Source organism: Bubalus bubalis, chromosome 23, assembly GCF_019923935.1.
Source record: "Bubalus bubalis isolate 160015118507 breed Murrah chromosome 23, NDDB_SH_1, whole genome shotgun sequence".
Lineage (NCBI taxonomy): Eukaryota > Metazoa > Chordata > Mammalia > Artiodactyla > Bovidae > Bubalus > Bubalus bubalis.
The window spans coordinates 30413379-30427232 of NC_059179.1; the positions used below are offsets into that span (position 1 = coordinate 30413379).

The following is a 13854-nucleotide window of genomic DNA, read 5'->3' on the forward strand; positions in this document are numbered from 1 at the left end:
CCCATTGCTCATAACATTTAAGAGCTATCCCATCAAAGACTCTGCCTAGGTACATATTTGCTAATAAAAATTCTCCGTTGAATTTCCCAGAATTCTGAACAACCCCCCACTACTTACCCAGACCTCTTGCTAAAACTTCTCTAAGGGAAGTTTCCTAGCTGCTTCACCTTCTTGGTCTGCCTTCTCTGACCGCTAGACCAAGGTGCTCAACAGGCTGGTTCAAGGTGGCTTTATCTCCCTAATCAGTCTACAAGCCCTGTAAGAATGGGGACCTTCATCATAATTGTGTCTATAATGCTCATACATCCTGGCATCTTGCATCACTTAATGTTAGATCTATCTTGCTTTGGGATGTAACTTGTGATTTAATTAAGCACTGCATGCCCAGCCCCTACAGAGTTTAGCTTGCAACATCCCCCAGAGACGGCAAAGAGCTTGCAGCTCTGGAATGGCATCCTCGGCTGAACTGAGCATTTATATGATCACCTGGCACTCCAGTTCACTGTGTCATTCTGCCTCCTACCATCCTGGCAGGCTGAGAAAACTGAGGCTCACATGACTTTCCCAAAGTCACTCGGTCAATAATGAGGAGGATCCAGGATTTAAACCCAAGTCACTCTGACAAGCAAGCCTGTGATTGTGGTCACTAGGCCATGATGTAGGCAGATAAGGAAACAGAGACTCAGAGAGCTCTCATAGCTGGGACGGGAATTGTCCCTCCGACCAATGAGGAAACAGATCCAACTGCCCCCTGCCAGGGTCCCACCTCCTGCCAGCCAGTCCCCCATGTCCCTGCCTCTGGTCTCTGTGCAAACCCTCTGTTCTGCAGAGGCTCCTGGTTACCCACGAGGTAAGCCTTTCCCACTCTGCAGCCTCTCAGAACTCATCAGCTCTCTTGGGTGCTGCCTCAGCTGCCCGAGAGTATGTGATGGGCTTCTCTGAGAATGTTCTTAAGTCGTGTGTGTGTGTGTGGTGCACATACATGCACGCAGGTACACGTGTTCTTTCCCCAACAGCTTTCTGTCCCCTTGCAGCAGAGAGACTTGGATGGTCTTCACAGCACCAACCTTGGAGCCTGCACACAGGCCCTGCACATCGTGGCATTAAACCGCTTCTGTCCTGGACACGCCGAGGGAGACAGCAGGGCTAATGACTACAGGCAGGAGATAAGAAGACACAGGAACAGTGGCAGGTGACCTGTTGTGGATAAATTATATTCAGACAAAATGCAGAGTAAGAAGTGCAGTAGCCATCAGAGAGATTCGGAGTTCTAGAGAAAACTTCCACTTTGGGTTATAATAATAATCCGGGCAGGCTACAAGGAGAGGGTGACGTTCCTCTGGGCTTTGAAGGATGGTAGAAGTTGGGCATCTGGGAGGGTATGGGTGTCTCAGAGGCCAGCGGGGACAAATCTCTGAGGTGGGTATCACAGGGAGGATGTGAGAGAGAAAGATCAAGTCCATTGAGCTGGTTCATCTGGCACGGGCAGGGCGCAGCAGTGGAATGAAGTTGGTTAGGCAGGTGGGGTCCAGGTGGTGAAGCCAAAACAGCTACACTGGAGATTTGAGATCTAGTCTGTGGACCGTAGGAGGTTTTAGAGCGGAAGAGTGATGCAATCGGAAATGTGCTTCAGAAAATATTCAATTGCTATTCACATGGAAAAAGGACTGGAAAGGGAGGGGACTTGCAGCAGAGATACTGGTATGAATAGGTCAAGAAGAAACAAGGCTCTGGAACAATTAGGGCAGCAGCAGTGGGAAGGGAGAGGAGAGGGTTTTGGGGGGCCCCAGGAGCAGAATGGATAAGATGGAGTAAGGGAGAGGAGGGAACCATCAGGACCCCTGAGAGGCTGGGAATAGCACAGCACTGATTGGATGTTCACTAGTGGTAGGCACTCAGCGCAAGTCTCAGCCCACAGGATCCTCACTACCCGCTAGAGGGAGGCTGCCCATTTCACAGGCATGGTCACTGAGACACCAAGAGGTTGAACAATGTACCTGAACACACTCAGCTGGTTAAACGCCGCTAGGATTCGAACTGGAACATCTGTTGCCACAGCCGACACTCTTCATAACAAGACTGGACTGAATCACAGAAATTGGGATGCTGAGAACTCAAGCAAGTTAGGGCAGGAGAGGCTGAAAAGCCAGAGAAGAACCTAGAAAGCATCAGAGAGCTGGAGGAGCCCCTGGGGAGTCCAGGCGTCGAGGGAGAAGGGAGCTTCGGGAAGCTACTTACCAAGCACTTACCTCATGCCCAGAGCCACACCAGGTACTTCAAGCACTTCCCTCTCTGAAGCCAGCAGCTGCCCTATGAAGTAGGTACAATCACTCTTATTCCTCTGATTTCTGATAAAAACACTGAAGCTCAGGGTTTGTGTATAGATGAGGTTCTGGGATTTAAAGTCACATCTGATTTTTATCAAAGCCTGAGCTCTTAATCAACACTTGGCCAAAACTGACACAAAGTTAACACAAATGAGCAAAAGAGGCCACTGTACATGACTACCAAGAGGCAGTGTGGCCAGAGAGCTCAGCACCCACGTCAGAGCGCTGCAGGGAGGGCGACACGGGGCGCTAGTCCTAACCATGCTACGAGAACGCGGGCGAGAGGGGACCGTTCCAGGCAACCTACACATGTGTTCATCTGGCTCAAAAGACGCTGGCTTTAAAAAACAAATTAATTAAACAACAAAGCAAAATGGTAGTGAGGGTGGAGTCAGTTAACAGTGAGTGGAAGAGAAATAGGGGCATGAGGAGCCGGAAAGAGTGCAGAGGGATGCAGCGTCCTCAGAAAGTCTGAAAACATTGAAAATAACTTGCGAGGCAGCAGGACCTGCCGTCTGTGACCGGGGACACTGTCCATCCTGTCCTTGTACAGGGCCCAGCATAGGCACTTCCCACGTACATACTGATTCATTAATCAGGACCAGGAAAGGGGTTGTTTGTTGGAGAGAAAAATACTGAATATATTTGTAGTCAGAAGGATACAACTCTATGGGGGGAAAGAGATAAAACATGCAAATACAAAATAATTCAATAACAATTTGATTATTATAAATTAATAATACCCTCAAGTGTATAAGTGGGCAAAGAATTTGCCTTGAAAAGGAGAAGTTTCTTCTCTTAAGAAATAAATAAAATGAAGCTGTTGTGAGCAAAGGACTTGCCAATGGAAGCAGACAGCTCTTCAGCAGGGGAATTGAAGAGCCTCGGGGTAAGGACAGCTCCCATGGTGAGGGTATCAGCAACACCCACTCCACACTTCAACCATCAACTGAGCCCCACCAGGTGAGCCTCTTCACCTTTCTTGACCCCCACCCACCACCCCAGCCAGCCAGGACCCTTCCTGCACTAGCGCAGCCTCCAGCTCCATGGTTCCTGAAAAACAAGGAATCCGGAAGCAGTGAGGGGTCCCGGAGCTAAGCTTCAAGCTGCAGACTCACTTTGGCCAGTGACTTGCTTTGTCACCCAGAATGAGTGCCTCCCTTCTCAGGGGCTCCGTTTCCTCCTCTATCAAACATGGAGGTTGAACTTGATCAGTGGATCCCAAAGAACTAAAGACTCAGGGTAGGCAATGATGAAGCATGTTTTTAACACTTAATTCCTGTATAAGGCATACAGAAAAGTACAAGTTTTATAAGTACAGAGTTCTCTGGATTTTCACAAACTGGACATGCTATGAAACCAGCATCCAGATGAGGAAGCAGAGCATCACCAGCAGCTTTAGAGTCTTTCATGCTCCCTTCCAGTTACTTACCCCCAAGCCCAGGTAACCAGATCCTGACCTCTGGCCACATAGACCAGCCTTACCTGCGTCTCCTGGAGGGAGCCTCACCTATGCTCATCCTTTCTCTATGTGACTCCTGGGGGGTGACCTATTTTGTGCCTGGTTTCTTCCATTTAGCATCTTCCATGGTTCTGTGTGTAATAAGGATGTTTGCAACAAAACAATCCCCCGAAATGAAAAAAAAAAAAAAAAAGTGAAGCCAATATCATAAGTTTTACCATGAGTTAAAATGTGTTTAATAACAGTAACTGTCCTCTATTCTGAGATGATGTTTGCATATCTATTTTGTAATAGTGTCCTGGAAGTTTGGTTGGTTTTTGTTTTGTTTAACGGTTGGTATATTGGGGTTTGTCTCTGTTTAGCAAATTCTCTCTTTAAATTATGTTGGCTTGAAATTTGACTGGCCCAGGATGGTGGGCCCTGCTGGTCTGAGCTCCAGGATTCTGGGCCCTGTGATATACTGGGCAGAGTTTCAAGTCTCAGCTTTCTGATTGGACCAGAAAGGAGAGAAGTCCTCTGATGACTGACTCTGAAAGGAGAGAAGTCCACAGATTTTCAGCTTTGCCTGGGAAGCTGCAGAACTAAAACGTCTGACTTTTCTCAAAAGGACACAGAAATCGGGGGAGGGATTTGTAGCCTCCATGTAGTGGGTCCACACAGTGACCCATAAACAACAGCTTCAAATTCTCTTTTTAAAAAAGACTGCTGTTCAGTTGATAAGTCATGTCTAATTCTTTGCAACCCCATGGACTGCAGCAAACCCAGGCCTCCCGGTCCTTCACTATCTCCTGGAGTTCACTCAAATTCATGTCAGTCCTTATAAGAACTTTGAAACAGTATGCCTCCATTTATTCCTTAGTCCTTCATGCTGTTGTTTTATATTTTAACAACTTCAGTCAGTTCAGTTCAGTTGCTCAGTCATGTCCAACTCTTTGCGACCCCATAGACTGCAGCACACCAGGCTTCCCTGTCCATCACCAACTCCCAAAGTTGATCAAACTCATGACTATTGAGTCAGTGATGCCATCCAACCATCGCATCCTGTCGTCCCCTTCTCCTCCTGCCTTCAATCTTTCCCAGCATCAGGGTCTTTTCCAATGAGTTGGCTCTTAGCATCAGGTGGCCAAAGTATTGGAGTTTCAGCTTCGCATCAGTCCTTCCAATGAATATCCAGGACTGATTTCCTTTAGGATTCACTATATAAACCATACTCTCCACAGCTTTTATACCAAGTCCATCTCCTCTAAGCAGTACATAAAGGTACCAGTTTTCAACATCTTACCAATATGTTGGAACTATCATATCTAAAATTTTATGTCAATGTAAGTGAAGTGAAGTTGCTCAGTCGTGTCTCTTTGCGATCCCATGGACTATAGCTACCAGGATCCTCAGTCCATGGAATTTTCCAGGCAAGAGTACTGGAATGGGTTGCCATTTCCTTCTCCAGGGGATCTTCCCAACCCAGGGATTGAACCAGGGTCTCCCGCATTGTAGGCAGATGCATTACCGTCTGAGCCACCAGGGAAGCCTCAGTTATGTCAATGTGGTATTTATGAAATGATATCTCATGATTATTCTTCATTTCCCAGACAAAATGTTTGAGATAGAGCATCTTTTCATTCCTGTTCAGTCCTTAAGTCGTGTCCAACTCTTTGTGACCCCATGAACTGCCGCACTCCAGACTTCCCTGTCCTTCACTATCTCCTGGAGTTTGCTCAGACTCATGTCCACTGAGTCAGTGATACTATCTAGCCATCTCATCCTCTGCCATCCCCTTCTTCTCCTGCCTTCAGTCTTCCCCAGCATCAGGATCTTTTCCAATGAGTTGGCTCTTCGCTTCAGGTGGCCTAAGTATTGGAGCTTCAGCTTCAGCATCAGTCCTTCCAATGAATATTCAGTATTGATTTTCTTTAGGATTGACCGGTTTGATTTCCTTGCAGTCCAAGGGATTCTGAAGAAAGACTAGATGAGGTTTCTTCAGGCAAGGAAAAAGTCTGTAACCCACTCACAGGACAGGACCAGAAAACAGAGCAAGAAAGCATCAATTCAAGTCTGATAGTCCTCAGCCCAGGGTTTCAGGGAAGAGGAGGATGGGCCCTGGGCTGTGTCCTCAGGCCCTCAGAGCCAAAGCAGGACTTTGAAGAGACGGCAGTGCCTTGTGACAGGTACTCAGGTTTAAAAAAAAGAAAAAGAAAAAGGACGTTGCACTGACTTCTGGGGCAGAAGGTAAGAAAATGGTCTGGGCTGCTATAAACACACCATTTGTGGTGCGGTTTGAGCCTGTCTATACCAGCATCCGGAGAAGGCAATGGCACCCCACTCCAGTACTCTTGCCTAGAAAATCCCATGGACAGAGGAGCCTGGTAGGCTGCAGTCCATGGGGTTGCTAACAGTTGGACATGACTGAGCGACTTCACTTTCACTTTTTACTTTCATGCATTGGAAAAGGAAATGGCAACCCACTCCAGTGTTCTTGCCTGGAGAATCCCAGGGACGGGGGAGCCTGGTGGGCTGCCGTCTATGGGGCCGCACAGAGTCGGACACGACTGAAGTGACTTAGCAGCAGCAGCAGCATACCAGCATCCATTCAACATGCACCCTATGGAGAAACCTCAAAAGAAAAACTCATCTCCTCCCCGCCCTGAAGGAGCCCTGGAGGCAAACGGACAAACATGAAACTAAAAAAAGTAAGAAAATCCCAGTGTTCCCAGGTCTCAAAAAATAACTGTCTGGTGAGACGATGGTGTCTGTGATGGAATCTTCCATCAGGATCGATTCAAGGAGAACTCCCTTCCCTAAATGTGTGCAGTTACAGAGGCATCTGCATCTCCCCACCCCTACCATCATGGTCCAACCCATTAGCTCTAATTTTACCCACCTGGTCACTGTTAGGTTTTAACATAATTGTTAAATCAGCACAGATACAAAACACGTGAAAGAAATTTGAGGCCTAATAAACAATGACAAACACCCTGTAACCACAGCTCTGTGTGACTCTATTTCTTCTTCTCCAAAATGTTGCTCCAAAAGCTAATGACAATCTCATATATTTTCTACTGTGTGACTGGATCATGCGCTTGACTACTAAAGATTTCATTTTCCTTTAAGGTAGAATAATTTTTCTGATGGTTATTTTGGGGTTCTCGAGTCCATCGAGCACCCCTTCATAATTTCCTTCAGTGCCCTTCTGCACAGCTGCTGACAACACACTGGGTCCCCTGCACTGACTCAGTTTAAGAAGGTGAAACATTCAGGACGTGGATGATGGTTGACAGTTGCCCAACAATGTGAATATACTTAGTGCCACTGAAATGTACAGTTAAATATGCTTAAAACTGTTTTATATGACTTTTACTACAATTAAAAAAAATTTTTTTTTAAGTTTGTGGGGATACATGTCCCATATACTTGGTATAAATCTCATCCACGAGTTTTAGTGTGCTATCCCGGCTTCTCTGTGTTTTTAGGGAATGATTTGAAGAGATTCAAAACCTCTGACACAACAGCCATCACCTTGCCAGAATCTGAATCTTTGTTTTCAAATTCTGATCCTATGAGCTTCTCATTCTTTGCACGCCATCTGCTTTCAGGAACCAGCCACCACAGTACTGGCATTAAAATTGCCAAGCACCCTTCCTGTCTTCTCCCAGCCCTCTGACTGCCCGCTTCTGTCTCTCCCTAGAAGCCAGCAGGGCTCAAGCTGAAAGGTGTCTCCAAAGGCAGCCTGTGAGTCTTTGTGTCATTGATGGTATAAATCCCCAGCTGCCAGGAAAAACCAAGGGCAAGCCCTCCCTCACAGCTTGTGAGTACGTGAATACCTGCTCCAACCTGACGATAAATGGTTGTTATTGCGGGGTGGCTAAATGCTGGCACCGGCCTTTAGGCTGGATAGGTGCTGAGAGTGAGGATGGTGGGGCGGGCCCCTCTCACAGCATAAGCAACACAGATTTTTTTTTTTTTGGCTGAACCGGGTCTTTGTCGTGATGCTCGGGCTTCTCACTGCGGTGGCTTCCTTTGTTGCAGGGCACAGACTCTAGGGCGCACGAGATCAATAGATGTGCAGGAGCTTAGTTCCTCCAGGGCATGTGGGATCTTTCTGGACCAGGGATCAAACCCATGTCCCTGGCACTGGCGGGCAGATGCCTAACCACTGGGCCACCAGGGAAGCCCCCCAGATGGATTTTTAACCAGAGGGTGAGCAAGCTTCCAGAAGGCAGCCTCTGGGCTATTCACAGCAGAGGCCCCATATCATAGCCATTTTTGAATCCCATCTTGTACCTAAAACTTCAAGAGACAGTAAAGGAAGCAAGACAAGGACACAGAAGAGCAGCTTCCCTGAAATTCTTCCACAAATTTAGCACAATGCCTGCTTTTGCAGCCAAACTTTTGTTTATCATCTAAAGTGAAGAAGAGTGATTCATTTGATCCTCATTTTTAACTCCCCATCGTCTCCTCTGAGCTCTTGCACATCACAGTTTTATTTTGGTCCTCGGTCTTTTTGGGGCCATCTCGCCTAGTTTATGGCTCTTGAACTTCATGCCAAGACACGCAGGTCTGGGCAGGAAGCTCTTGGCACCAGGACACTTTTGTTTCTTGGGCTTGAGCCAATTAAATCAAACTCTGCTCTGAGGCTGCCTTGGGAAGTGACAGGCTTAACGCCTGGTGAACGAACAGTGGAGTTGCCTTCACACTTGAGTTACAGTCTGTTTAAACTCCAAAACAGCTGCAGTTCACAGCTCCCATTTCCTGAGAAAGGGGAAGTTTCAGGATGTCACAGAGGAGAAGATGGTCTGGGTCCTCAAGGGGATAGGGGTGGGGCTCCAACTTTCAGGTGGATGAGAGGGTGATTAGTAAGTTCCATCATCAGAGGGAAAACGTCTGTTTTAAGTCTAATCTTACGGAACATATTAGAAATATGAGCAAGGGTGAACCAAAGGCATTCAAGGATTGATCTCTGGCTGATCAAAATATATCCTGTCACGGTGTGGCACTGCTTCTGTGTTTTCCTAGCTTTGTTACAAATATAGCCTGAGAACTAGCTGTCTATCTTGCTTCCTCCCACACAGCAAATTGGAATCAATGATCCTTGAGAGGAAAGAAGGCAGGAGGGGTGGTGTAAATGTTGACAAGTCCATTCGTAGGTGTTCTGGCAATTTAGGTTCACCCTCTCGGTCAGGTTTGCTTTGCTGCCACCCTGGTTCAATACAGATTGAAAGTGAAAGTGTTAGTTGCTCAGTCGTGTCCAACTCTTTGTGACCCCACGAACTGTAGCCCACCAGGCTCCTCTGTCCATGGAATTCTTCAGGCAAGAGTACGGGAGTGGGTAGCCATTCCCTTCTCCAGGGGATCTTCCCAACCCAGGGATGGAACCTGGGTCTCCTGCATGGCAGGCAGATTCTTTACCATCTGAGCCACCAGGGAAGCCCTAGTAAATACAGATTAGTTCATTTTCTGCTCCCCAGCTGGAGAAAGTAATGGGCACTGGCCCGTGCCAGCCATGCTTTGGTGAAAAGCCAACATATGCTTCTACTTACCTTTCACAAATCAAAGATGATTTGATTTACCACCCAAATCAAAGATGTAATTTAAGATTCAATGAGACTGGTTTTAAAAAGATATAGCCATGCAAGAGAATAGTCTACAGTCATTAAAAACAATTGGATCTATGTGTACCAATATGGAAAAATAACTTGGATATATTGCCAAGTTAAAAAAGGAAATTGCATATGTATAGAATGGCCCGATGTCTGTACATATGATGTGCATGTGTGCAAAAATATTCTTTTATCTGTGCACACACATTCTACATACTACTGAATACTAAATACAAAGAAAGAAACGGGCAAAAAATATGCTGCAAATAGTGGTTATACGTACAGGGAATGTCTTGGGTTCCTAAAGCAGACCCAAAGACAAGGATTTGCATGGAAATGGCCTCTTGGGAGATGACTCCAGGAAACACTGGGGGGAGAAAAGGAAAATGAGTCCCAGGAGGGAAGGAAGAAAATAAAGGGTGTGTCATTGAACAAGATCCCACGTCAGCAAGAAGGGCTCAGTCCCACTGAGAAACCCCAGTAGACAGGGTAGACCACACCTCGGGCATCCCGGCTAAGGGCTGAGGGGTTCATTTTCCCAACCCAATCCTCACAGTCTGAGGCCTCAGAATCATAAGCTCTGCCAGCCCTTCAGGCTGCCCCACATGTGCCAGTCCAGGGAAGGCCCAAGGACAGGAAGTCGCAGGCACCAGCCAAAGACCACTTCCCACAAACAATGAGACAATGGGACTTCCAAACTGTCCACTGTAGACTGGATCACGGAAGGCTGTCACTGTCGACATGATTTTTTGTTGGGTTTTTTTGTTTTTTTTTTTGGTGTATCAGTGACATTTTAAAACCAGAGGCAAGGAAGGAAAATAAAAATACTCATCAAAAACATTGGGCTTGAAGAGAAAAGAAAAAGAAGCTGAAAATTAAGTCAGAAGAGATAGAGGGAGGCCAGGGATGTCTCCCCAAAAGGCACCCCCGCCCCCGACCTAGAACATGTGCCCTAAAGAGGAGCCTACCCCACACACAGTATGGTAAATGGTGCCGGGAGGACAGAAAGAGTGGAGACGAAGCCCATTCTGACATTTTAATCTCAGGTCATAAATACAGTCTCGTGCGCATGAAGGGGATCATGAATGAGGGACTAGCACCGGGAACGTGGCCGTGGCAGAGCCCTGCCTGCTTCACCAGCGCCGGCGAGAGGGCTCCCTGTGGCCGCTCGGGGCGCCCGCCCGATCGAGCGCTCAGCTTGTAGGTACCCTCCTTCTGGGGCAGCAATTTATTCTTGGCTCATTCAATTAAAAAAAAAAAAATCATAAAAGATTGAGTGTCTGCAAGAAAATATCAAAGAGGATAAGAACATTCTCAGTTCTTCTCAGAGTCTAAAAGTAAAAAGGGGCAGTAAGGAAGAAGGAGGGGACATGGGGGAGATGTCAGGGGTGTGCCGGGCTTCTTCCTTTCCCCAGAGCATTTTTGTTTGGTTTTTTGTTTTTTATAAAAACCAAGGAGGTATTAAGGCTGTTTGGAGATGGGCTGCGTCTCTCTGATGAGCCACTCGAGGGCTTCCTGGCGGCCCTGCTTTTGCAGCTCCTTCCCGATCACATCCCTGCAGGTCAGGTGGTAGCTGTTGAGCCAGTCGCACTGCAAGAGGGAGGGAAGACAGACGCATTTTCACCATCACACCTGCACCAAAGCCTGCCCATCAAGCAGCGGGGCCCCACGTGCAGAGCTCACAGGTTGAGAGTAAAGGAGCACAGGAACCTCTCTCCCTGCCCAGGGACAGCGACTTCCTTGTGTTCTGCCTCCCTGGAAACAGACAGGACGAACCACAGGGCTGACGGTGAAAACGTTCCCAGAACCGTCTGCCGCACACGGGCTTCAGTGACTCTGGGGGAACGGTGAACACCTGACGGCAGGCTGTGGCTCTGGGCTCCCCTGAGTGCAGGGAGACTTGCAACCAGAGTTCCCTTCAACAGCCCCCCTGCCTGGAAGCCACGATGAGAGAGAGCAGGGCAGGGGTTCTCGTGGCTCCTGCACCCACCCTTACTGCCTCGACCGCTGTGAAGACACACCTGGGGCTGTCCTATCGAGGCACTGAATTTCCTATTCCGTATCCACCTACAAAGCTGAATAAAGTAGGATCAGCTAGGTCCATGACAGTCTTGCCAGTGTGGCCGTCCAGATGTACCCAAAACCTCTGGTGGTCAAGGGCTGTGCTGCAGAGTGGGGTGGGGAGTAAGCTTGACTTTCAGACGCTCAACTGAATAAAACCACCACACCAGGAGATAAAAAAGGAGGCAAAAAGGAAGGACTTGGGGGATGTGTGGGGGGGGGCGGTGTTGACGTGCTGGGCCTGATGACAGAGGTTGTGCATGTGTAAAAGGTTAGATCTCCTCCTCCTGAGGAGGGAGGGAGGCTCAAGTATGGAAGAAAGCAAGTTCTACCTAGAGCAGAACCCACTCTCTACTGTCCATGAAGGGGGCCTGCCCACTTCACATTAGACAGATGGGGTGATGCTGCCAATGGCTTTGACCCAAGTGGGACTCCAACTCCCACTGATAAGAGTTACTAGTCTGTCTGGGAGGTGGGGGCCTTGTTGGGGGGTGCGGTACCAAAAACAAGCAAGCTGCTACATGTCACCAGCAAGGCCAGGCAGGGGTGTAAGGCAGCTCAACAGCGCAAGAGACAGGAGCAACGAGGGGCCACAGAGAAACTCCCAAGACCCTTTTGGTTGGGGGAAAAGGGGGCCCCCATCAGAAGCCAAAGCATCACCACAAAGGCCCTGGCAGCCTGCAGCACCCACTCGTGTCCAAAGTCCTCTGCTGCCACCTGGTGACAGATGGATGGGAATGCAGACCCAACCCCAAAACTGCTAAGACTGTGAGGCAGTAAAGGGCAAGGACTGGGAGTTCCAAAGCCCAGTGCGCAGTATCTTGTTGTGGGGTATCTCTATGCCTAAAGACAGAATGAAGTCCCAGGTTTATTGAGTGGTATATGGGAAATGAACCCTTTTGCTACAAGAGATAATAAATATACTCTGCTTGGTTATATTAAATACTGTCCTCTACTTGGTATTTGTGGAAACTTGCTAATGATTCCAAGGTAAGAAGATATTTCCTGTCCTACAAAAACTGACTGACTAAAAGAATAGTTCAGTGATTTGAGTCCATAAGATATAGTCATGAACACTGGACCAGACAGAGTGTACTAGTCTTTGCCAATGTCATGGGGGAGTCACAGGGTAACAAAACTCTCCCTCAAGGAAAAACTGGCCTCGCTTAACTTTCCTCATGCGCTGTTTCCCTGGATAAAATGGAAAGTCACATGGGAGAAATGTCTCCTGATCAATACAACTCACATGGACAGCAAGGCCTCTCCGACCCGGGATTACTTGGCAGACGACACAGCCTTCAGCATCCAAGAGTGCAAAGCAGCTTATCAGTGGAGACTCTTTTGCTAAGACCCTGGAAGCTGCATTTGGGGGCCATGAAAAAAGACTGGTTCCTTGGGGCTGAGGGCTGTAAGCAGGGGGGCTCCCATGCTCACTTCTACATTCTCATCCACTCCCACCTAAGCTACCCCTGCGGGGACCAGGGAAGAGCCCCGGGACCACAGGAGAGAGTCTTCCTGCTGAACAGACACACCTGGTGCTGCTTCCGTTCCATATCCATCTCTGACCTGAATGAATAAAGCAGCCTCAGGGGCCTGTGTCGGTCCTGTGAGCAGGAACGTTTGGCTGAACCAAGGGCACTGAAGGTCAAGAAGAAGTGCCCACACACGGAGGGCATCAGACTGAGAAGTGGATGACCTTCCTGTCAGCCATCTGTGAACTGGATGAGGCAGAAGAAGGGGCCTCTGGTGGACAGAGCCCCATCCCACAGGCCTGTAGCAGGGGCTCCTCAGCCCGCAGAGGCACCTTCCTCTGGTGCCAAGAACAAGACCCACATGGGCTCCACTGAGGATACAGTCCCATCTCACAGCCCCTGGGATGAGGCCAGCAGCTGCCCCTGGTAACAACCACCTCTTATTCCCACCATGCTGGCCTGCCTTTGGCTCCTGCTAGGCTGCTTTTTGCTGGACTTCCAGCCACCTGCCTTGCTCTGGAATTGGTATCCTTCTGGCTTCTATCTTCCTGGCTCAAGCCTGATCACTTCACAGCAGATAGCTGGAGTGATGGTGTTTCTACCATTTTTGACTCTCATCCCTACTCTGACCTTGATCGCCTGCCTGACCCTTCCAGTCTGCCTACAGAATTCTGGATCTGAGCCTGGGGACCCACCCAAGGGTCTGAAGGGGTTTCAAGACCTGTTACCCTCTGAGCTTGACAGGTGAGCACGGCCATGTTTCTGCTCTGTGAAGGGTTTCAGAGCCCAGAGCAACCACCCGCCTCCTTGTCTGTGTGAAAACCACGCATATGATCATAGATTGTGCTTCTCAGTTCCTGAGTGTTTCAAGCAACACGAGAAAACAATCTGGTGTGTGCAACAGCCAACAGTCCCCCTGCCCACCTGGCTTTTTGTGG

The 13854-nt window shown here is 48.4% G+C and overlaps 1 protein-coding gene across 2 annotated transcripts in view; it reads right to left on the minus strand.

Moving 5' to 3' along the window:
- Window positions 1–10405: 10405 nt before the first annotated feature.
- Window positions 10406–13854, minus strand: part of XPNPEP1 (X-prolyl aminopeptidase 1) — a 52334-nt gene continuing 48885 nt past the window's right edge. For both annotated transcript variants that reach the window (XM_006043916.4, XM_006043918.4), the window contains one exon: window positions 10406–10973. In XM_006043916.4, coding sequence (XP_006043978.1) covers window positions 10845–10973 — 129 coding nt within the window. In that variant the 3' untranslated portion in view covers window positions 10406–10844. The remainder of the gene's footprint in view (window positions 10974–13854) is intronic.